The sequence below is a fragment of the Diadema antillarum genome, unplaced genomic scaffold (genome assembly GCF_040938485.1).
Source record: "Diadema antillarum isolate AM-2024a unplaced genomic scaffold, OU_Dant_1.0 seq00003210_RagTag, whole genome shotgun sequence".
Classification (NCBI taxonomy): Eukaryota; Metazoa; Echinodermata; class Echinoidea; order Diadematoida; family Diadematidae; genus Diadema; species Diadema antillarum.
Genome location: NW_027273795.1, coordinates 135,654 through 157,781, shown reverse-complemented (window position 1 = coordinate 157,781; position 22,128 = coordinate 135,654). Strand labels below are relative to the sequence as shown.

At 39.3% G+C, this 22,128-nt stretch overlaps 2 protein-coding genes across 2 annotated transcripts; one reads left to right on the top strand and one right to left on the bottom strand.

Moving 5' to 3' along the window:
• Nucleotides 1-468: 468 nt before the first annotated feature.
• On the bottom strand, nucleotides 469-11,037 carry LOC139715238 (neuronal acetylcholine receptor subunit alpha-3-like). Its single transcript, XM_071626823.1, has 8 exons — nucleotides 10,998-11,037; nucleotides 8,130-8,272; nucleotides 7,512-7,556; nucleotides 6,607-6,716; nucleotides 5,110-5,451; nucleotides 2,690-2,883; nucleotides 1,593-1,783; nucleotides 469-822 (listed from the first exon to the last, which is right to left on the bottom strand). Exons 1-8 carry the CDS (start codon nucleotides 11,035-11,037, stop codon nucleotides 469-471), a joined length of 1,419 nt encoding a protein of 472 aa, XP_071482924.1.
• A 610-nt stretch (nucleotides 11,038-11,647) lies between these two features.
• LOC139715247 (neuronal acetylcholine receptor subunit alpha-10-like) lies at nucleotides 11,648-17,971 on the top strand. Its single transcript, XM_071626831.1, has 6 exons — nucleotides 11,648-11,696; nucleotides 13,946-14,085; nucleotides 14,889-14,933; nucleotides 15,625-15,734; nucleotides 16,089-16,624; nucleotides 17,412-17,971. The coding sequence occupies exons 1-6, from the start codon at nucleotides 11,648-11,650 to the stop codon at nucleotides 17,969-17,971; spliced, it is 1,440 nt and encodes a 479-aa protein (XP_071482932.1).
• Nucleotides 17,972-22,128: the final 4,157 nt, after the last annotated feature.

The window sequence follows — 22,128 nt, the reverse complement described above, 5'->3', positions numbered from 1 at the left end:
CAATTCCTAATGCCTAACCTGATTCATTTTCCCCAATCCACCAGCTTGGATAGGTTTATCTAAGACCGAAAAAATCGTTCGTAAAAAACGCTTTCTCTTAGTCAGCAAATTATTTTTAAATTATGATCACATATACAGCGCCAGTGGGTGCGAAAGCATTTATCAGATGCATCCACCTGTACCCAGTTTATTGTTCCTCGTTCAAACACTGCGATGTTTAAGAACACAATGTCCCGCTCTACCTCTTTACTTAGATGGGTATCAGCTCTAAGCTTTGCCAAAGTAACAAATTTACTCTATTTAACACACACAAACCCCATAGAGCAGCAATCTGTCTGGCATGAAAGAGTTAATATTGACAATGTTCGGCTGATAATAGCGGCGGGGCCCTCGGTCTTGAAGAACATTGTTACTATAAACACCAGAGCGGCTACCGGTAGTCGATTAGACCGTTCTGTGGTGGTATAGCTATTCATCCACTTGGAACAGAATACTGCAGGTAGCCAAGACGGTAGTCAGGCCGAAAATCCACATGAAGAGGCGATCGACCACGAAGGCGATTCGAACCCACTCCTCCTTGATTGCCTCGTCCAAGACCTCGGCTTCGGACCGCTCGGTGATTTCCTGGAGGTTGTCGGCGATCTCGTTCACCAGGGAATGGATTCGTCCGCGGCGGTCAGTGCAGACGTCATTGTTGTCGATGGGGAGAACGTCACGCTCCAGGTTTGCGACATCGAGCTCTAGGGGCGCTCCGCTGTAGCGCCCCTGGTCGGACACGCCCTTATCCATAGCTGATGCATTCTCAAAGCTGATACGTGGAATCTTCAATGGATAAAAATGAACCGGTATATAAGAAGAGTGCAGGATGGAAGAGTGTGTTATACAAAAAAAAAAAAAAAAAAAAAATATATATATATATATATATATATATATATGTATATATGTCAACCAATACTTAAATTTGTAGGACAATAAACGTGCGTACTATTTGTTAATCTTTGCTGTTTTATGTGCATTTGGGCGATACACCTATGTTTATGATCTTTAGAGAAAAAACAATATACACACAAAAAGAATGTGAGCCTTGCATCACAAAATCCACAAGGTCTCGAAAGTCGATGTTAGTAGGACTGAAAATACGCTTTTGAGTAAGTTCGGCTCACTTGGGTTCTTGAGTGTGTTATGAAAATGTTTTAAAGCATAATCCTTATAATTGAGTATAAGTAAACAATGTCACGATTATAGAAACATATCATTCCGGCATTCAAACACATACGAAATGCACAGTGCCTTATGTGACAGCTCCTGCAATAAGTTTTCATTATGCTTACAACAGCAATTATATGAAATTTAGACAATGTCATGATGCATACATGAATTGTTACTCATCTAATATGCCTAGAAAAATTAACCATTGACATATTCAAATATATATTTCTAAGCATGTCCTTGAATTAATCATTATAATCATAATATTTTGTTTATCTATCATGCATTTACATCACGTGTTTATCGTATTTAACGTTTATCCATTTTGCTATTTCAGTGAAATGAAAAGTTCCTGAACAACTTTTTATCTGGCCTCAAGGTACCTCTTTCAGGTTATCTTCATCATCGTCACATCCCTTCATCCACATGAGCCTGGCCAAGTAATGGAGTGTCAGACGCCTCAACCATGAGGGCGCCCTTCCCGTGTAGGTCCCCCGGTGGTTGATGTAGAGAACGATGACAGTGAAAAGTGTGGAGACGGACACCAACACGACAGTCGCTATGTAGTACTTGGCTGTCGAGGAATCGAATGGGAAACGGAGTAAATTATAATGAAAGGCATATTTCGGCAGAGTTGAGACTGGGCTACATCTCGTGTACTGAACATGAAAAATTATAAGTCATAATCTAAAATGTGACAAATTTCAATTAGAGAAAGAATCATTACATCTTAACTCACTAATGCTTGTGAAGGCATGGAGAGTATTTCATTTTAGGACATGTCACAATATCATTTCACTTATAAGAATATTATTTAATGCACGAATATATCAAATTCATTATCGTGGGAGATTTTGAACAATATCATTGTCTCCGTCTTTATTCGTTACAACAATGTGTCTCATTGGATGAGACCTCGGAGCCCACCTCCTGTGGGCTCCATTTGTACTCCTACGCAAGGCAGTGTATTCTTATCGTCTAGTCCTTCTGAGGGACTTAAAGTCGTCAGCCCTGTAGTTGCCGACGAGCATTTACTGATTCGATTCATTTTTTTTTCAAGTTAATAGTCATTCCTTTACTATTTTTTGTTTTGTTTTTCTTCTCATGCTCAATGGACATTAGTCTCGACAATCCTCCTGTGTGTCCGTGTGTATACATGAGACTTTCTAACATAATCTATCTTTACATTTTCTTACAAAAATTGCAAAAAAAAAAAGGTTAGTAGGTGGTTATATTAGACTTACAAGTCTTCGATCAGACTTCTTTACACTAGAAAATAAAACATGATGGGTAGATTGTAGACACAACATAAATGAGAAGAAAATCCAAAATTGATAAAAATTCTGATGAAATCTAATTTCTTTTAAAACATTCATTCGGTTTCGTGATGAGCTGGTGCACTCGACTACTTTGCTGGCCACAGTATTTATCCCTCTTTACCCTCTTCCAGGGCATGTGCCGGATAATAATTGTTACTCACATATGAGGGGAACGACTTCGGAGGTCGGCGGCATGGTCTCGGCAGCGAGCAGGAGGAAGACAGTGAGCGAGAGGAGGATGGTGATACAGAGGGTGATCTTCTCCGCAGCGTCGGCGGGGAGGTAGAAGCTAAGCAGGGTCAGAGCCGACACCAGGATACACGGAACCAACATGTTCAGTACGTAAAATAGAGATCTGCCACATGGAGAAGACGAAGGAGAAGAGATTCAAAGGAAATTAGAATACTAAGTGTACTAGTTCCTGAAGACAGAAGAAATGACAAAACTTAAATTGATTTAAACTGAACTAAATTGAATTGAATTGAATTGAATTGAATTGATTCTCATATTATTTTCATAAGAAGAGTAAATGCGATATAATGAATTGACAAAAAAATCCCATCAAAATCATTAGATCGCAATATTCAAAATAAAAAAGTAAAGCAAAACGAAGTACTACATATTCAAATTCAACGGTATCATGGCGAATCGACAACATCTCAGGGTCATTAATAATAAGCCAGTTCGGAGTTCCACTCTGCGCATGAGCAGAAAAAGGCCATTCGGACCAACAGGCACGTTGGTTTTTAAAGTCACTGGGATAAGCGTCTGTGATGTATTATTATGTATAATGATTATTCATGTAATCCTTATAAATGCTGCTTGCCAGCACATCCACCTGACAGCAAAAGTGCTATTTGGCAATATCGATAGATCGAGGTTGGTCTTACATTCAATGTAAGATAATGGAATGGATGCTTTCCCAATTAAGTGTTAATTGACGGATCGTTCTGGCCATCTGGTCTATGCGAGTTCATTCTTTGTTTAAGCAGGATTGATGAATACCATAAATCGTTGCGTAAAGCTTATGCATTATGTCGCTCTGAAAACGAGTGAAGAGCCCCTTAACCGACTGAGAAAAAAGAAAGGTCATTCGGACCAATGTGCCCATGAGCCAACTCCGAACTGGCTTATTATGATAGACTATGCACGAATAATTGCATTTTTTTTATACTTAACTTTGCCTCCAACACGTATAGACATTAAAGATGGGCCATCCGTTTTGTATTCCTTCCCAAATACCACAGAACATGATATATTCCACCAGAATGACAAGACTATTGTAAAGCTATAACGTTTCTGTGATAATTGAAGGTTGTTAGCTCTTAAAATTCAAATAATGCACCAAATGCTCACCGTAACGTATTCTGTGTACGAGGCACAGCTGCATATACTAATAATCCTGTGGTTGTAATATGATACTATTACTTCGATCAAAAGATATGCATGCCAAAAGCTGTCAGAAAGGAAGAATTCACTAGCTTCTTTCACTTTATTATCTATGGCAAATAACAACATATCACTTACATGAACTACATAAGTGCATCACACAGGTCTGTAAAACTAGACTAGTAGTTTAGATTTGTAATTTTCTCGTAGTACGAAATGATTATTCGAATCTTAACGGTCGATTTAACTAAATAAATTAAGACCCTCTTGAGTTCAAAATTTACAGGATGTTTCCAAATATTGTTTTCTTCAATACCTAAATGTTCTCACCAAATTTTCAAAAAAATTGCATGCAAAAGGGATTGCCTATCTTTAATGTTCTTTGAGTTAAACTCGATGTGATGATATATGAGTAAAGATTTGCGCATGCGTCATGCGGGACCTCGTATACCCGAAACCACGGTGACACGATAATTTTACAGTTGTCTTGGCCCCAAATATCTCTCTTTATCGATATCTCGAGTATAGGGTTTAGCAAAACTTGTAACGAATGATTTGGCGAATTACCAACTTGAAATATCGTTTTTTAAATTTTGTTTGGTGTATCTTTTTTTTAATCATTGCGCTGCGAGAAAATGTCTTCAAAATATTCGTTAACACTAAGCACATCATAAACAGATGCATGAATGCCAACTGCATTCTTTGTTGAAAAACTTGTGACTAAAGAAAGAGAGAGCGAAAAAGAAATATGCCGTTAAGGGATCATTGCAATCTGGAGGATTTTTCTTTTCCTGAAAGCTTCTTAATATACGGATAGCTCGTCTTTTCACTGGTCAGTTTTAAACTGTACACACAAAAAAAAGAGAAACAGACTAAAAGCACGTCGAATCACAATCGAATCGTACATTAGACAGCATATGGCGAGGTATCAAAAGGGCGCCATCGGGTAATGCGATAGTCTAGTTCTGGACCCTTTTTATCGATTCTTTTTTCGCCTACTATACGCGTTGGGCCGAGTGATGGCGCGATCCCGAGAACTGCGCGACCGAGAAAAAAGGCCTTTTTCCTCTGTCGCGCAGTTCTCGGGATCGCGCCCAGAGCTCACTCGGCTTGATGCGTATAATCAGCGAAAAAAAAAAATCGACGAAAAGGGTCCAGAGCTAGACTAGTAATGCGACTGAGTAGGACTAACCTGCGTCGGATAGTGATGACGAAATCGAGGATAGAGAACGGGTACTGGCAGCAGGCGTATTGGTAGAGCGTTCGGATAACCGGAAACGCCTCCAGCCGCCACTCGCCGTTGATGATGAAGTTGCTGCGATCCCCCGCTGCCGACCGATTCATGAGGTTTAGGTGCTGCGTGGTGTAGGCCCACGAGCCGAACTGAAGCGTGCATCGCTGCACATCGAATGGGAAGTAGTTGATGGCGATCTTGCAGGAGCTCTTGAAAATGGCCGGCGCGTTCCACGTCACGCTGCCGTCGTATGAAATTTCTGCATTCGTCTTCATTATGCCTTCGAATGTGTCGTCAGCACTAGCAAAAAACAAACCATGACAAAACAATACAAATGAATGTATTAACAGATGAATGATAGTGATGACAAAAGAAAACAATAGGCTTAAAAAATAGCAGAACTCAAGCGCTAAAACAACTAAAAAGAAATTACATCTCATCCAAACGCTTGAACGGTTCTGTCCCAGTCTGCCTATAAGATTTTATTCATGACTACAAGCCTATAGCAGAGGTTTAAGAGGTATAAGAATCAAGTCACTTTTAGTTTCTCCACAGATTAGATCAAAATCTATGGGTTACGTTCATTCCAAGTTGCATCTACAAAACTATTGATGAATTCGACTACACTTCACTACAATGAAAGTGCAGATTTGTTGGATATACTTACGTAAGTTCTGAAATCTGATCTATTTAAGATTTTTGTTTTCCTGCTTAAGAAGAGAGCTCGGTATAAATCTGCACAAATTTTGTCATTTCTTGTTCTTGAGAGACTGAAGTGATATACGCTATATAAATAATGGTTCTATCGTTGTTGCAAATGCAACAGCATTCCCGCCTGAACACAACTTGACTAAGTAAATTTGACTAATTTTTCATATCAGATTCCTTCCGAATAATTATCGTGCAGGTTGATTTGTGTTATATTTCGTTTTCTCTGTAGAGTACCCTTAATAGGGCGGTGAGTTGGCTCAGTCGGTAGCGCGTCTGCCTCACGATCCTAAGGGCCCGGCTTCAAACCCGAGTCTGAACTGAGCAATGTTGTGTGTAATCATACCGTCCCCTCTACCAAGAGGCAAAACACTCGGATAGGATATAAAATAGAGGTCCCGTGTGTGAGAGAGTCACAACTCATGCACGTAAAAGATCCCGCTTCATTCATTCACCGCAAAGAGCAGGGTGTTTAACCTGGTGAAGTGGTCCCACCTCACATCCAACTAGACCCATGGAAGACCAGCTTAGTGTAGCTGAATATGGGCTATCCAGCCATCTTCACAGATGGAAATGAACAATAACAATAATAAACGTTAAAACCCAGTCTCCAAGTATATTGGACAGCCTCCATCTCATCATCATTATCATTCGGTCATCTTGTAATAAAACTATGAATGGCGGGAAACCACAATCAGAAATGCTGTTACGTAACTATCCCTGCACACACTCATCACGTGACCTTACTTATTGTAGAGAATAATGTCTGGTTTCCAGATGTCGGTTGAGGGCAGGGTGAGCTTGCGGATCCCGCCGTATTCACCGGGTTCCCATCGCAAGTTCCAGTCAGACCAGTGCTGCGAAGAGAGGGGATAAAGGAAGATAGATTATAGACATATTCAATTAACAAAATACAAAGCATGCATTACATAATCATATTGTTTGAACAATACACATTTTGAACAAAAAAGCAATGGGATAGTAAAGTATAACCTAACACATATATCATATATAAAAAGATGTGGAATAATGTAAATTTATCAAAAACGACGATGCATACTTTGAAAGGTTAACAGAAAAGTAATTATGAAAAAGAGTGGTCCAGTAAAATCGGGGCTTGTAATACATGGATAACTCAAAATGTAATATGTAACTAGACGTCATCATTATGAACAGCAATTATTCTAAAGTGAAAAAAGTGCAAATTCAGACTAATCAAACAATGTTATAACCTGCAGCCACTATTCACTGAGCCGTGTTTACCGTGTATAGATAGATAGAGACTGATAAAGAATATATGTAGAGAAATAGATACAGCAATTAAAGAGATGATGATGAACACTTATATAAAGGTGGAAATTTGTTATGATAAAGGCTTAGGAAACTAAAACCGTGCAGTAAAACAATTTATTGTCCTTAGTCAAATGCACTGCGACCTCCGTCATGTCAGGAATATGAGATAAGGTAAATGGCAACAACGGTGAGAGAGTCAGCAAATTATTATATCAATAAATAAAGTACACACAATATATACATCATCAAATTTCCCTCATTTTCAACGCTTCTATATAGAGATAGACTGAAGACTTGATTTGTTTTCTTTTTTTTTTCTGTTAGAACCTACAACTTTTGTCATGATTCTGAACTCTTACCTGTCGAAGCCAAACGTTGGTTGTTATTATCTGGTTGACTTCGTCCTGGAAGGGAAGAAAAATGTATGGATGAAAAACTCAAATCGATCGGCTTAAAAGTTCAGGGGTGATTTATTTGGGAATCTGGGATTAATTTTCCCAAAACGGAGTCTAAATCTTTATTGATGTCAGGCGTTGGATTAGGGGATATAGGTCTCTTCTTCTTCTTTTTCTTTTTTTTTTCTTTCATTTCCTTCTTTGCCTGTAATACATCGCTTACCAACCCTTTTAAAGATCCGATAATTCACACACAATGTCACAAGGTTTAAAACATACAGTTGTCATAATAATTATAATACATCCCCGAAGTTGAGACGAAGATTTTGTAAGCTTTGACTGTGTATGGCAGAGATAAAACGCTTTGCAACAATGACCTTTACATTGATTATTATATATCTCATTGCTTTTATCACTAACCGAGCCTTACAGAATGGAGGACACAATCATATAGATTTAGAACTAACCACCAATATATACAGTGCATAGACACTCTTTTGAATATTGGTCTTTATATACATGTATATATATTTTTTGAATAATTCGGCTTATATTTGAGAGTTATGTTATGCAGTTACTGACCAAGTCGATGATCTGCTGAATGGCCACGCCGTACCGGACGATGATGGACTGTGACGATCGCACGACGGGCCGGATATCCTTCGAGTAGTTCGACATCAGAGATGTGATAAGGCGGTAGGTATCGGAGCTTTGGCCGGACACGCCTGAAAAAAAAGACCACACTCATCAAGTGACCATTATTACGGTTAGCCTGGCAATGATGATGATGATGATGGCGTATGGATTGTCTATCAATCTACAAACTGGCCTATTGTATGTATTTTGGCGTTTTTCTTTTGGAGGTATGAGATACCGGTTGTTTTGCTTTGCTTTAAAAAAAAAGAGTGCTGTATCAATCAAATGAGAATTCGAATGAACAAAATAATTAATCTGATAATATGGGTGAAATAATGATAATGTCTGAGGTGATGTTCATAATGAAAAACGAAAATTATTACGATAGTGAGGATTGCCAGGTTGGCAGTGTATAGGTGTTGTTTTATGTGTGTATCTTATAATGTTAGATGAATTGGTACATTACAGTGGAATGGAAATCTTTTAGTGTTCTTTCACATAACGCAATGTACTATTACCATACTCATGTAACTGGAGCACCTGGAGTGTGTTTGTACTGGTGTCAGTCAGATTAATCGTATAACATGTATTACTATTATTCAATTCAGTGGTACTTCCATCACCGTATTTATTACACTGAGTGATGCATTATCTGTCTTACTAGCATCAATATCCCTTTCCTCTCCTATACGGCACCACTAAGTACATACTTGACTATATAACTATTGCTGTACATCAACACCCACTATTGTGGATTCCATAGACTGCTACAGTAGATTGCTACTCATACAGCTGTTTCTTCTCCAACCCAGAGATCACAGATCATTTGTGACATTTTCACTGGCCAAAAATAGAATTAACTGAACGCTTCGGTGCATAATCAGAACTAAAAACTCCATACTTCAAGCAGGGATCTAAGAGTAATGTTGTTTCTACGATATTGTGAAATTGTGAATGTTTTCTTACAGCTATCAGTACGCACTCAATGAAATACGAAGTGGATTGACACGGCGAAACAACGAAATCATGACCGGATCCATAATTTTGGAATAAATGTGTTTAAAACTGGGCTACTCACCGGCGACAGTAACCGCCAAAAATAGTATCATCAGCATTTTGTTGATCTCAGGGGTTCCCATCGCATTGACGAAAAGTAGATTTCTGATGGTGCAAAACGTGCGTCTTTCAATGAGGATTAAGTGAACTTAGTCACCTTCGAAAACAACAGAAAATCACAAGAATTGGATACAAATCAAGAACGGGATTCACTGGTTTTTCCCGCAAAAGGCATAGTATCGAGAGAGATTTCACAAATTTTCTTTGGAGCAACCCCTTTTCTCAAGTTCCACAGGAAAGAGTCGGGAGTGTTTGCTTGTGCGCATGCGCAACCGAGAAACTCCGATATTGCTTTGGTGAGCTGCGCGCGTAAAGCATTATGTAACGTCTAATCATATAAATTAGCATAAACAGAGTGTGGTTAGTTCTGATATCGATCAGGATAATAAGATATATTTTCCCCCATAACGAATTCATTTGGCAAAGACAGGAACGGTTGTGCAGATGGGCATTATTACCTCCGCCAAGGGGGGGGGGGGGGGGGTATCTTGATGTGGATAGTCTCTCTCCCAGAAGTTGAAAAAAAAATTACTGTGAATTGTTATCACTGTGACCTCTTTGATGCATATTGAATAAGAGGGCAAAATGCCTCATACGAAGAATAAGGTAACAGTTAGGCTTTTCCAAATTGCTATTAGTCATCTAAGTTGAGGGTGTGTTATGAAAGGGTGGAGCGCGCTGATACTTCGCGGCAGACACACCCAAACAAATATCATTGGACGGAAGTGAAGGTCTGGCTAATAGGGGTCTATGTAATGGTTCTCTATGTTGTAAGCGAAATGTCGCCACACTTTCACGAAGCAGTGCGTTTAATTAGCGGAAATCAATGCATGTAATCTGCCCGAGCTTTCCCCGCTTGCTGAGTGTACCATCCATCAGAGCGCATAAGTATTGATCTACATTCTGAAAGTGCTACACAACAAAGGATAAAAGAAGTGATGGATATTGCATATCATCAAACTAAAGGATCCCTATAATTATCTACAGTAACGTGTATACCCCCCAAAATAGTTCGATAGTTTGTTTTGGCCAAAGATGCTACCCAAATCATGATTTCTTCACACACTACACAATGTACATGTCATGATCCAGCAGTAATCGAATTACAGAAAAGTTTCCAGATTTTAAGCCAGCGCCGACAGATTAAAACGGGGGCATGGGCAGACTGACGGGTGCGGTAGGCCTATAATCAATAATACAGTGTTGGCGTGTCCCAATCCGCAATCTGTCGGGAAAATTCCGATCGGTCTATGCAGACTCACGTTTCCCAATATGCAGACTGTGCAGATATGACCCTGTTACCACCTTGAAATACTATAAAAAGTAAAAAGATAAACTAATCATTTAATAATCCTTGGATGATACATGCTTATTTTAGTGTTTGCAGTATCGAGCACTATTACACTTGCACGCATATATTCGCAAAGTCTGATATAAATAACATGCCTATTTTATCTGAACAACATACCCAAACACTAACCTGCCCAATTCAATATTTTAACCTTGTATTTAGCAAATATACCTTAGAATAATGTAAAATAAAAATCACTCCTTTCTTTTTGTTTCCATTAGTTGAAGTCGCTATCCAAGTCAAGCTCTTCTAATGGCGACTGTCCCCTGTATTGCTGCTCCTCTCCTTCTCACTTTACATCGTTTCATACCGCAAGCTTCGGTGTTTTGTTATTTCTTAACGAGAACCAAGACCGATGCTGATGCTGGTAAAAATTACTGTTATCATCATGTGCAAGTGCGATGAATTTTATGGGAGTTGGATTGTAAGTGTTAAACCTATCTATATAATACATATCTCTTATTCATTGACTTATTGGCTGTGAATGCATGAAATCTATCAAAGAGTTATCGAATAAAAGAAAAATCATACAACTTTTGTAAAACGAGATGCAGCTATAGTCCAGCGTTAAAAAAATTACGCCAAGTCTATTTATGAAACGTTATACACTCTTCAGGACAATTACAACAACTTTTTAAAATGAGAACTGAAATGTTTGCTGCATCAGTCATTCTGCATATTGAATTAACGCATGCGCAGAATATTTTTTTAGGTCAAAGAGCGCACATCGATATCTTTTAAGCGTTGATCGATGTTATGCGAGCGGGCAGTGTAGGGCTGGACTTTACGTTCTAATAGTTTATTCTCTTAGAAAAGATAGTATTATTTCTTCTGTCAGGACTCCCGTAGGCCTACTGCCTTTCTACGTAACCTGCGGTCTAGGATTCCAGAACGAACTTTTATCAAACGTATCCCGCGTTCTCGTTATCTTTCGATAGCCAGATATTCCTGTTCTTCATCAGTACACTATCACACGGAAGATACAAAACGTCTTTCAATGGCATCGAACTGGGTCGTTGTATGTTTTCTGGCGAGTCTATTAGCGGGTAAGTAAATTTTACTTTCTTGTTTGCTTGTTTTTGATTCATCGACCATTTCGTTTGGTATAATTCATCGTCCCTGCTCGAAATTCTAGTTTTCAGCATGTTTGTGTAATCAGGAAATCCACCCCATTACCACCAATCATTGTGAAAATACGTCACAAAGAAAACAGAAACGGGGAGAATGAAAGGAAAAAAAGGAGCATAACAAGATGAAATCTGAATTAGAGGAAAAGAAGAAGAAAAAAAAAAGAAGAAGAAAGAGAAGGAGGGAAAGAAAAGGAAGGGAGGTAGAAAAAAGTTATTTACATTCATACATTCTTTTATCATGTTGTATTAGGTAACGAATTGGGTAACGTTGATTTCTGCTTTGTTGTAATATTTCACGTAGCCGGATACAGGAGGAAAGGGAATATATATCTGTTTTAAATTTTCGTTCGTTGCAGTTGAAAGGCTTTTCAAGCTTAAATGTGTTACAAACATATTTCAACAGAGTTCGTTGGCATTCTTAGCAAAATACTGTAAAAGAAATATGTATCAATGTTTCCCTTACATCTTGTTAAAGTACGTTTTTATCAAGTTCATCTGACACATATTTTGCGAGAAAGAACACATTTTGTATATATCATCATAATACGCATAGATTCATAATTATAGTATGTTTGTGTTTCTGTGTGTATGTATATCATGTGAGACCCTCTACTTGTATGAGGGTGTGTGTATGAATATTTTAGTGTGTCTATGTTACCCCATAAACCACTGGTATCAGAATATCTTGCCTCACCTTTCAATTACGCATTCAAATTTCTACACGTAAGCGTGGCAGTAAGTTGTTACGTAACACCATCAGAATTGATATAGATTATGAATAATGCATCCTAATTAAAAGAGCGGCTGATGACTATTGTTTGTGGAAACCCGATGGACAATTTGTTCAGGCGTTGGTCAGCCGATCGAAAGGACATGGGGTCGAGTAGAGACCAGGACGTAAGCAATCTACGTATTATTGTCCTTGAGTTGAAAGTTTAACATGTTTTATGCTGAAGATTGTTTGACGCAGGTCCATTCCACAATTACCATACCAGTATTTAGTAGATCCCGGATTCTAATGTCCATCCATAATTATATCTCCATTGTCGCCCCTCGACAAGATGGGTGGACATTACACACACATACATGGGGGCATTAAAGTGCTGAAGGCAGTAGGATTAACATGCATTTTAGCTTGTCGATTGTATTGATCTACCTATCTTTATTTCAACACTATACAAGGGGGGGGGGGTTGTGATTTTGCTTGAATTGTGGATATTTTTCGTCAGGCTACGTACCTGATAAGCGATAGTTTTGTCGCAAAGGAAAATAATGTACTGTAAGTTATTTTCTTGCCATCATAAGAGTTTGTCCCAAAAGTGAAAATAAAAGAGAAAAAAGGATAAATCGAATAAAAGGTCAAGTGGCAATTTCTGATCAAAAAAATGTTTAGTTGTGTAAAATGTGTAAAATGCACAGACATTAAAATGGTAACCTATAATGACGGCTATCGAAAGGAGTGAAACGAATGTGAATAAAACCCTGCAAGTTTACGAGTGCAATGGTTATTTGCGTCATAGGACATACAAGCAAGCTATTCTGTCTACGAGTACACTCAATGCCTTTGAATGCCCTTTGCATGCATTAGTTGATGCTATGTCGGGCAAGTCCAGGGAAACCTCCAGCAAGCTTTTTGGGAGTCATGAGAAGTGTTTTATAAAAATGTATAGAATATACCTATATTAGTAAACATGGCTGTTGTGTTGACATAACCAATTAGGGATGATAATTATAATTTGTGCTGACTTTCCCAACCGCCATGTAGGTGAAAATTTCGTTCCGATCTCTCGCGCCATCTGTGCACGAAAAGGCGGGGGAGGGGGATGCCGGAGGGGAGGGGGAAGGGAAGCAGAAGAGTTTAACTCTTTAACTACCACCGTCCCAAAACGGCATCGACATCATATGCAAACTGTTTATCGATGCAAATGAGGGGTTAACTGTGATGAAGATTTCACGCTATAAATACTCAGCAAACATTTCAAGCCTTCTTCTTTAGCCCCATTGGGACCACCGCATCAACATATCTGCAACAACTTAAGTTAACCCTTTGCATAGTGCGTGTACAACGCTATGGGGTTTTTTTGTGCCAATCGGTACTGAAGGCATAGGAAGGGTCAAATGTTTGTTAGTGGAATTGACTGAATTATTATCCTCCATCTCAACAGGAGCACGCGGCACTGAAGATGAATATCGGCTCCTGCGGGACATGTTTGCCAACTACAGCAGCATCGTCCGCCCCGTCGAGCGGGCCACCGACACCATTATGGTGCGGTTAGGTGCCGCCATCCAGCAGATTATCGACATGGTGAGCAAAACTTGGCATGATGAACAATTGGTGATGACAACGACGATGATGAAGATGATAGTGGTGTTGATGATGAAGTGGAGGATGTTGAAGATGGTGATGATGATGATGATGGTGATGGTGATGGTGATGATGATGATGGTGATAGTGATGGTGATGGTGATGGTGATGGTGATGGTGATGGTGATGGTGATGGTGATGGTGATGGTGATGATGATGGTGATGGTGATGGTGATGGTGATGGTGATGGTGATGGTGATGGTGATGGTGATGGTGATGGTGATGGTGATGGTGATGGTGATGGTGATGGTGATGGTGATGGTGATGGTAAAGATGATGGCGACAATGATGCTGCTGACGACAATGGTGATAATGGTAGGGTTCTTTTGTTTAACGGCTTGACAAACACAAGCAGTTATTTCTGTTCACACTACGGAGGACTCTACTTCTCCCATGGCGCAACGTGTAGGGTTGATACTGTTTGGCGAATATTTCAACTTGGGCGGACCATGAGGGGTCAGCACTATTGGTCAGTTTCCTAGTGTGGGACGGTGTGTAAGACTGGTGCACAGCTACATCTCCTTTTTCCCCCGTTCTTTTGTATGGGGTTGCATGGCAGGTAAAACTGCAAAGCAAACCTAACAAAATGGATGTGAGTAAAGACCTACATAAGTTACCAAAAAACATATAATTATACTAATGGTATTTGATACCTGTTATCGACAGATTTAAGTCGAAATCAACATACTACTATTCTGGCTTTTGAACTCTTTCTCTCATTTTTTTTTTCTTTTATTCCACAGGATGAGAAAAGTCAGGTCCTTACCAGCAACCTCTGGATGAGAATGGTAAGGCACAGTTAAAAAAAACCGAGTATGGTGTGAGCATTTTAGGACAGCTCTAATGATAGATCAAATTGTAAATAAACATTTTATCCATATCTTTTTCCACTTTCCAGGTTGTTGATATCATAGAGTTTCTAAAACAAAATTGAATTTTAACTTTTCTAGCACTTTTTTCTATCATTTGTTTGTCTTGTCTTCAGAAAGGTAATTTGAATACCTATGAAAGTTAACATTCAGAGAGAAGAGAACGAAATATAAATGCTTATTTCATAAAATGACCCTTGTTCATAAAAGATAAATATTACTTACAACGGACTTTGTGATTGACTCTACATTGTAGAAAAAGTGATTAAAAAAGCTTCATTTTAACTATTTATATGAAAGGACATTCCCTTGCTTAGTTGATGAATGTGCTGAGGTTATTCAAATCAAATTATTGATTAATGGTTTAGAATATCTTGCAGTTATATTAATGAAAAATTAAACTACATAAGTGCTCTTTCAAGCTCTGTAATGTAATAATAGTCCATGAACATAGAGAAATGAGTTAATTCGAGTTGTCATTACATCAAATTTTGTCATTGCAAATTGGTTTCCCCACTGAATAATTCTATGTGACTTTCTCTCTTTTCTACAACAATGATTTTCTGATTTCATGTAAAACTTCAATTTATTTCGTGATTACATTTACCAGCAATGGACTGACAGCAATTTCAGATGGAATCCTGAAGATTACGGCAACACGTCTGTGTTGATTGTGCCTGTAGACTCAATATGGCGGCCTGACATTGTCCTGTACACCAAGTAAGTGGAAAACAGTTCTTTGAATTTTATCAAAGTTAGATGCCAGTAAAGGTCACGAGAGTTTAATGTAGCATAAGTCTCGAGATTGATATCCCAAAGGCCCTAATGACTTTTTATGTTTGTTTCGTTTCTTGTTGAAGATGAGTCTTTGAAGAAGTTTCAACATGAGATAACTTAACAAAAAAAAAAATACATTTCCTATTTAACCGCATCAGGTGACCAACTTTAGTTCAAACCATTATCATTGTAGATATGGTTGAATAAATCTCTTTTCTGCCATTTCTAAGCTTTATTTTGTCTTGCTATGGATACTATTTTGCTTCTGTCCTTTTCTTGATTGACTGATTTCATCAGCGCTGACAGTGGTTTCAGCGGTATGATGCTCACCAGTGCAACCGTAACGCACGAAGGGGTGGTCTATTGGAACGCCCCGGCTATCTACCAGAGCACGTGCAAGATCGACATCACCTACTTTCCATTCGACGAGCAGCAGTGCCATTTGAAGTTTGGCTCCTGGGCCTACAACGGCTTTCAGCTTGATCTCAGGAACAGATCCATGAGCGGCGACGTCTCGTCGTACATCGACAACGGCGAGTGGACGCTCATTGGCATGCCGGTTCGCAACAACATCGCTTTCTACCAGTGTTGCGCGGAGCCTTACCCCGACGTCGACTTCACCGTCATTATCCGCAGGAGGGCGCTATTTCATATGATCAATCCCCTGGGGCCGTGCATCCTGATTTCGCTGATCACCACTTTGGTGTTCATCATGCCTGCCGACGCTGGAGAAAAAGTCACTCTGGGGATCACCATTCTTCTGGCCATGACCGTGTTCCTCCTGCTGGTTGCGGAGACCATGCCGCCAACCTCCGAAGTGGTGCCGCTGATTGGTTAGTTTCGTAGCTACACTTGCACGTCAGTTTAGTAGCGCCTCCCCATCATAAACCATAAAAATTCATGTACGAACCCTGAATCAAAGCTGAGTTTGCAGTTTATTTACTCGATTTTTTTCCAACCGTATACATGACATTTCGACATCACCTACTTTTTTAAAGTCTGACCACTACTATCGTTCCAACCTTTCATGAACTGCACCAAGCAGAAAGAGCAAACATCGAATACAAGTTTTGTGACGAACTTAAAGTTGAAATAAAGATTTAAATCAAGACATTAAAAAGTTTAAAAATGTACTTGGTCAAAACGAACATAGAAAATTTCGTGTATCCTATGACCCGTAAAACCTAAATTCGACAATCAGTATCCTATTTCTTATCCTAAAGCTTTGAATGACATCAAGTAAAACCAGCACCTGCTTATGCCTAATGGCAAATATCATGTGACATTTATGACTTATATGATGTGTATTTCCCGTCACTATATGAAATTTTCAAAGCAACAGCAAAGCTCGCAGGTACTACCCCAAACACTCTTCATTCAGATGATTGATCATGTATGATTATATAATTGATCTGCACTTTATATCTCAAATTGCAAATGTTATCGAAAGGTTCCTAGACATTGTAATTATTGGGGCAGAAGCACAAACGTTGACAAAAGTTAATGATACACATATTTGAATACATTATAGCAGTGAATTGTGCTGACCCTTCACTCCTCCAGTGTAGTAAGATTCATGGGTCGTTTTCAAATGTCTGCATCCCATCATCCCTCTTCCAGCTCAGTACTACGCATGCGTCATCGTTCTCGTGTCCCTATCGACCGTGATGACCGTCTTTGTCTTGTGGCTGCACTTCCGCCTTCCCGGCACACATCGCGTCCCTCGATGGCTGAAACACTTCTCCTTCTCCGTCCTCGCCCGCTGCATGTTCATGGGAGAGGAGCTCATCAGCATGGGCGACGACGACGACGGTGACGGCGACGACAACGAGGCGGCCAACAAGGACGGGAAGGTGGGCAACGGCTACGAGAAGAGCTTCGCCCCGCCACGGCACAACGGCGTGTCTGCGGTCGAGGACGGCGGAAAGAAGTCCCAAGAGCTCGTGTCTGGCTCCGCTTGGAAGTTCGAATCGATGCTGCATGACATCGCCGCCAATCTCAAGTACATGACCGCGAGGAACCGTGAAGCCGACGCCGAGGACGAGGTCCTAAATGAGTGGAAGTACGTCGCCGTCGTATTCGATCGACTCTTCATGTGGATCTTCCTCATCTCGACGGTCATCTGTACCCTGGCCATCTTGTGCCAGCCAAAGACCTATGTCAGTCTGAAAGACTTCTAGGGACTTTCTTAGCCGAAAACATTGACCATGCACCAGCCATACTAAACGGCCATCTTTCAGTCACTCTTATCACAAGACTGTAAACAGTAAAGCTGCCGCAATGGTCTCAAACTGCTGATGAAAGATTTTAGGTGATGATGGCAAGAGCTAAAGGGCTTTTTACACTTGTAAAATTTTGCTTAGCCCCGGACCAACGGTGGGGCTAAGGGGGGGGGGGGGGGGCCTTAGCCCCACCGTTGGTACGGGACTATCCTTAGCCCACTTTCTGTTTACACTCGTTTTTGCCAAAGTGGGCTAGCCCCACCGATAGTACGGTACTATCTGGCCCTGCAAAATAGCAGGGGTTAGCACCGCAATTGCGGTGCCAAGCAAGTGAGTGTAAACAGAACGAAAAAATAATCCTGGGCTAAGCGACGGAGACGAAGTCCGACCCTCACTGACCAATCAGAAAAGAGGTAATCAAGTGCTGCCGGTGCGTGCGTGTACGTGTACAGTACACAGCGTAATTATGAATATTCATGTGGTTTGGAAAGTCCGGGGCTAAGAAATACGAGTGTAAAAAGGTCAGTTTTCTCCTTAGCCCCGGACAAGAGATAGTACGGGACTAATTGGCGAGTGTAAAAAGCTGAAAAAATTGGTACGGGACTAACGATAGTCCTGGGTCAGAGAAAGTCCGGGGTTAAGAAACACAAGTGTAAAAAGCCCTTAAGAGATTCTCTGGAACAGACATCATCATCCTTGGACGTCGCTTCGCTGCACCTATTCTGGTCCCTGACCAGTGACCGTCCATGAGCATTAAACTCTACATAGTCATGTTTTCTTTGATCAGTTGACTAGGCAGAGGCGATGTATGATTTATCTTAAAGATTGAAAAGAAAACCCTCCTCTACAACTTGGTATCACTTTTGTCATAAGAATCAGATGTTTTGAACAAAATTCCCTGTGTTTTCAGATCTATTTCAATTCTTTTACGAATGAAGCAATAGACAATTCAGGGAGATGCAAATGCATCCTTTTGTTAACACATGTTGGTTTTTTTTTTGTTTTTTTTTTGTTTTTTTTTAAATAATAATCATGCAATCGGGAGCCTGGAATGGACATTTGACAGGTGGTTAAATTTTTATTTTTTTCTGTCAATGATGCTGAATTAACACCGAATGATTTAGTAATTGTTACTTATTGAAGAATAGCGGTCATGAAGGAAATTCATCGATGGATACTCGTTCATGATTCGGGATGCAATAAAATCATTATTCTTTTCAAATGCCCATATTTTACATCGTTTTGAGGATTGAATGGTGATGAAAAGAATTGATGTTGAATTTGTAAAGCGTTGGACGACGACATAAATTACAAGCAAAAGGGCCAGTGTCATTGAAACCCTGCCAAAAGCCAATCACTATGAAAATGTTGAATCTGTTCTTGTTCAACCAGGGTAGCCTCTTCAGTGCTACCACTGTTCTCGCAATTGACGTCGTCATTATCACGACAACAGATTTGCGCGTAGGCCTACCAGCATTAGGAGGAAAATCAAGAGGCAATGCGACGTACAATACGGCAGTAGTGCATTGGGCATACTGCTTATCCTTATAGAGGAAAGAAAGACGTTAATAAACAAGTATGTACTCAATTTAGTGTATGTTCCTGACAGATTTATAAAGTGAAAGAAAAAGTGTATGTGACGGTGTAATAAGAACGTTTTATTCAAGCAGCCTTTTTTACACTTCAAAAACAAAACAAAAAAGGGTTATTTGTATATTTCCATCGAGACTCATAACTGACATGTTTGAATTCATAAGCCTTAGCACATTATACATATAGGAAAGCTTCGATGAGTTAACACTGCCATTATCATTATTCGATGTTTTGTCCTTGTACATTTCTGCTCGCTACCAGTGAATGTAGAGCAAGGTCGTGCCAGGAACATCGGACCATAGATCGACCCTGGTCTCACGCCAGCATGCCGGAATCCTGCCATAGACCTCGTCCACATCCTTTTCCCCTTGCTTTATAGCAAAGGTTATTGTTGTGACCAGTGATTGACACGATGCTCTGAAACAGTGTGAAAATATATATATAGTTTGAAGAGGAAGAAAACAAGATCTAATTCTGTGCTTCAGTTAACTTTGACAAGGAAAAAATCGACAGACACCTGGAAGTTTTCTTTTAAAAAAGACCACCTACAAGAGAGTTTTGGTATTATAGATCTCTTGATTTCCAAGAACAGTTATGTTGCCCCAACTTTATGCAAATTAGAAGAGTTGATGACGTCACAGATTTACTCAGTTCATTTACATACTTACGTTATAAAGTCAATGATGAAAAGTTCTAAATACATCATAAAGGAAAATATTTTACCCTTTTTGTGCTAATTAGCCGATTATGCAAAAAAAAAATGAACGAATGAATGAATGCATGATTGTCACACTCGTTCACAACCTATATGGACAAGAAATTAATGCGGCGCACAGATGATTGATAGAACATGTATGAGAGACACTTTCATAAGCTGTATAATTGGATACGCTCTTATTTTGTTTTTCTTTCAACTATAAGAATACGTCATTGTAACAAATGGTCACCTAAATGTATTTTGAAGGATTTGGATGATACTAATCAAGAAGAACACGAACTAGAAAAGTAGCTCGTTTTGTATCGAATATTATGATCAATGCATTATAAAGTCTGCAAGTGTTCATGTAAATGAAAATATGCAGAATTCTAATCGTGAACGCAATTCAATGTATTATTTCGTACATGCTGGTCAAGAGAACAGTGCAAATCTTTAATGTTGATACTTAATGATTTTTTGATGTCATCGATGCGGACAAAGAATTGTTCTTGGCAAACAATGTGCCTTATATCGTATCATATACCTAAGCAGTAGGTGTGATGGGAATGTTGTAAATAGTGGTAATATTTCTGTAAACTCAGTTTTGCTTGCTCACAATGTCATAGTAATTTTTTTCTAGGACCCCAATGTCTTGAAGATTGATTTGTTTGTATATACCAGTTTGAAGACACTATGGTTATGGAAAGACACAGTTATCATTTATTTGGTACAGATGAAAATAAGCAATAAAACTTTAGATATTACCTAACTTTTATCATGTAAGCTATGTGTAAGCTAACTTATCACAGGCCGTGGCAAAATAGACGCAGACCCAGTATGGACCGATTCGGTTTGAGTGCTGATTTCTATCCTTACTTCTATATCAGTCATAACTGGGGGCTTTAGTATGCGTAACAATAGTTAATTTATGCACTGACAAAGCAATGTACCTCACTCATTGCATAACCTATTGAATCATCTTTTCTTCTTATGTTGGAAGCACCCCGGTGATGGCTGACATAAGTTACAGTGTTTTAAAACCGGATTGGTCTATATGATACGTTGGGATTCTGAAAGACACTTTTTTAAAAGCGTATGATCGCCAGGGCTTTTCACTTCCGGGTGGTTTGTGTAGTCTGGTGTCAGATCCTCAAAATACTTCAAGATCATTTTCGACGTTACAAGTCGTTTGGCGTGTTTAGAGCTTGCCTGTACAGAAGGCAGCCATTAAATTTGTGAGTCACCACTGTATAGCCTTTGAGCAGCATTTGAATAGGGTTTACCGTCATGTAATCAAAGTTACGAATTGATGATGTCACAGTCTTTTGTTATAACTTGTGTTGTAACCAGGTTCGAGCGTGGTTAGCAACACAGTGTTCACATTAATATTAGGGCCAGGCGATGTTGTTTTGAACCAGTTTCCACGGCGATGAATTGCTATGACATCACATTTTGCATGCTTTGGTACACTGGTAGAAATGTGTTTTTCCAGAATGCAGATAATTATGTTACCCACTATCAACGCAAATAGTGTGTAAGGGAATGAGCGCTTATTATTTATTTTGTAACATTACTTGTAAGCATACATGTATTTTGATACATTTACAACATACGAGACTTGCCGTGTTTTGTTCAATGCACATATTTTTTTTTCTTCGTGATTGTTTGTGAAAATAAAAAAGAAATGATACAGATAATACTTTGTGAGTAGTACTTGTTGTTACTCTGATGTTCATTGTATTAAAGGATCCATTCAAGGAAAATGGCTTTAAAAAAAATGCTTGAGAAAATTGTCAAAACAACAACATCAACAACATCAACAAGA

Bases quoted from the DNA above. Each gene is read 5' to 3' on its own strand.
- LOC139715238 (XM_071626823.1), bottom strand. From the start codon at position 11,037: ATGATAACAGTAATTTTTACCAGCATCAGCATCGGTCTTG. The intron at 6,717-7,511 runs GTAAGAGTTCAG...CTCTCTTCGCAG, and splicing joins CCAACGTTTGGCTTCGACAG to CACTGGTCTGACTGGAACTT. The intron at 1,784-2,689 runs GTGAGTAACAAT...ATTCCTCGACAG, and splicing joins CGAAGTCGTTCCCCTCATAT to CCAAGTACTACATAGCGACT.
- LOC139715247 (XM_071626831.1), top strand. From the start codon at position 11,648: ATGGCATCGAACTGGGTCGTTGTATGTTTTCTGGCGAGTCTATTAGCG. The intron at 11,697-13,945 runs GTAAGTAAATTT...CCATCTCAACAG, and splicing joins TCTGGCGAGTCTATTAGCGG to GAGCACGCGGCACTGAAGAT. The intron at 14,086-14,888 runs GTGAGCAAAACT...TTTATTCCACAG, and splicing joins TCCAGCAGATTATCGACATG to GATGAGAAAAGTCAGGTCCT.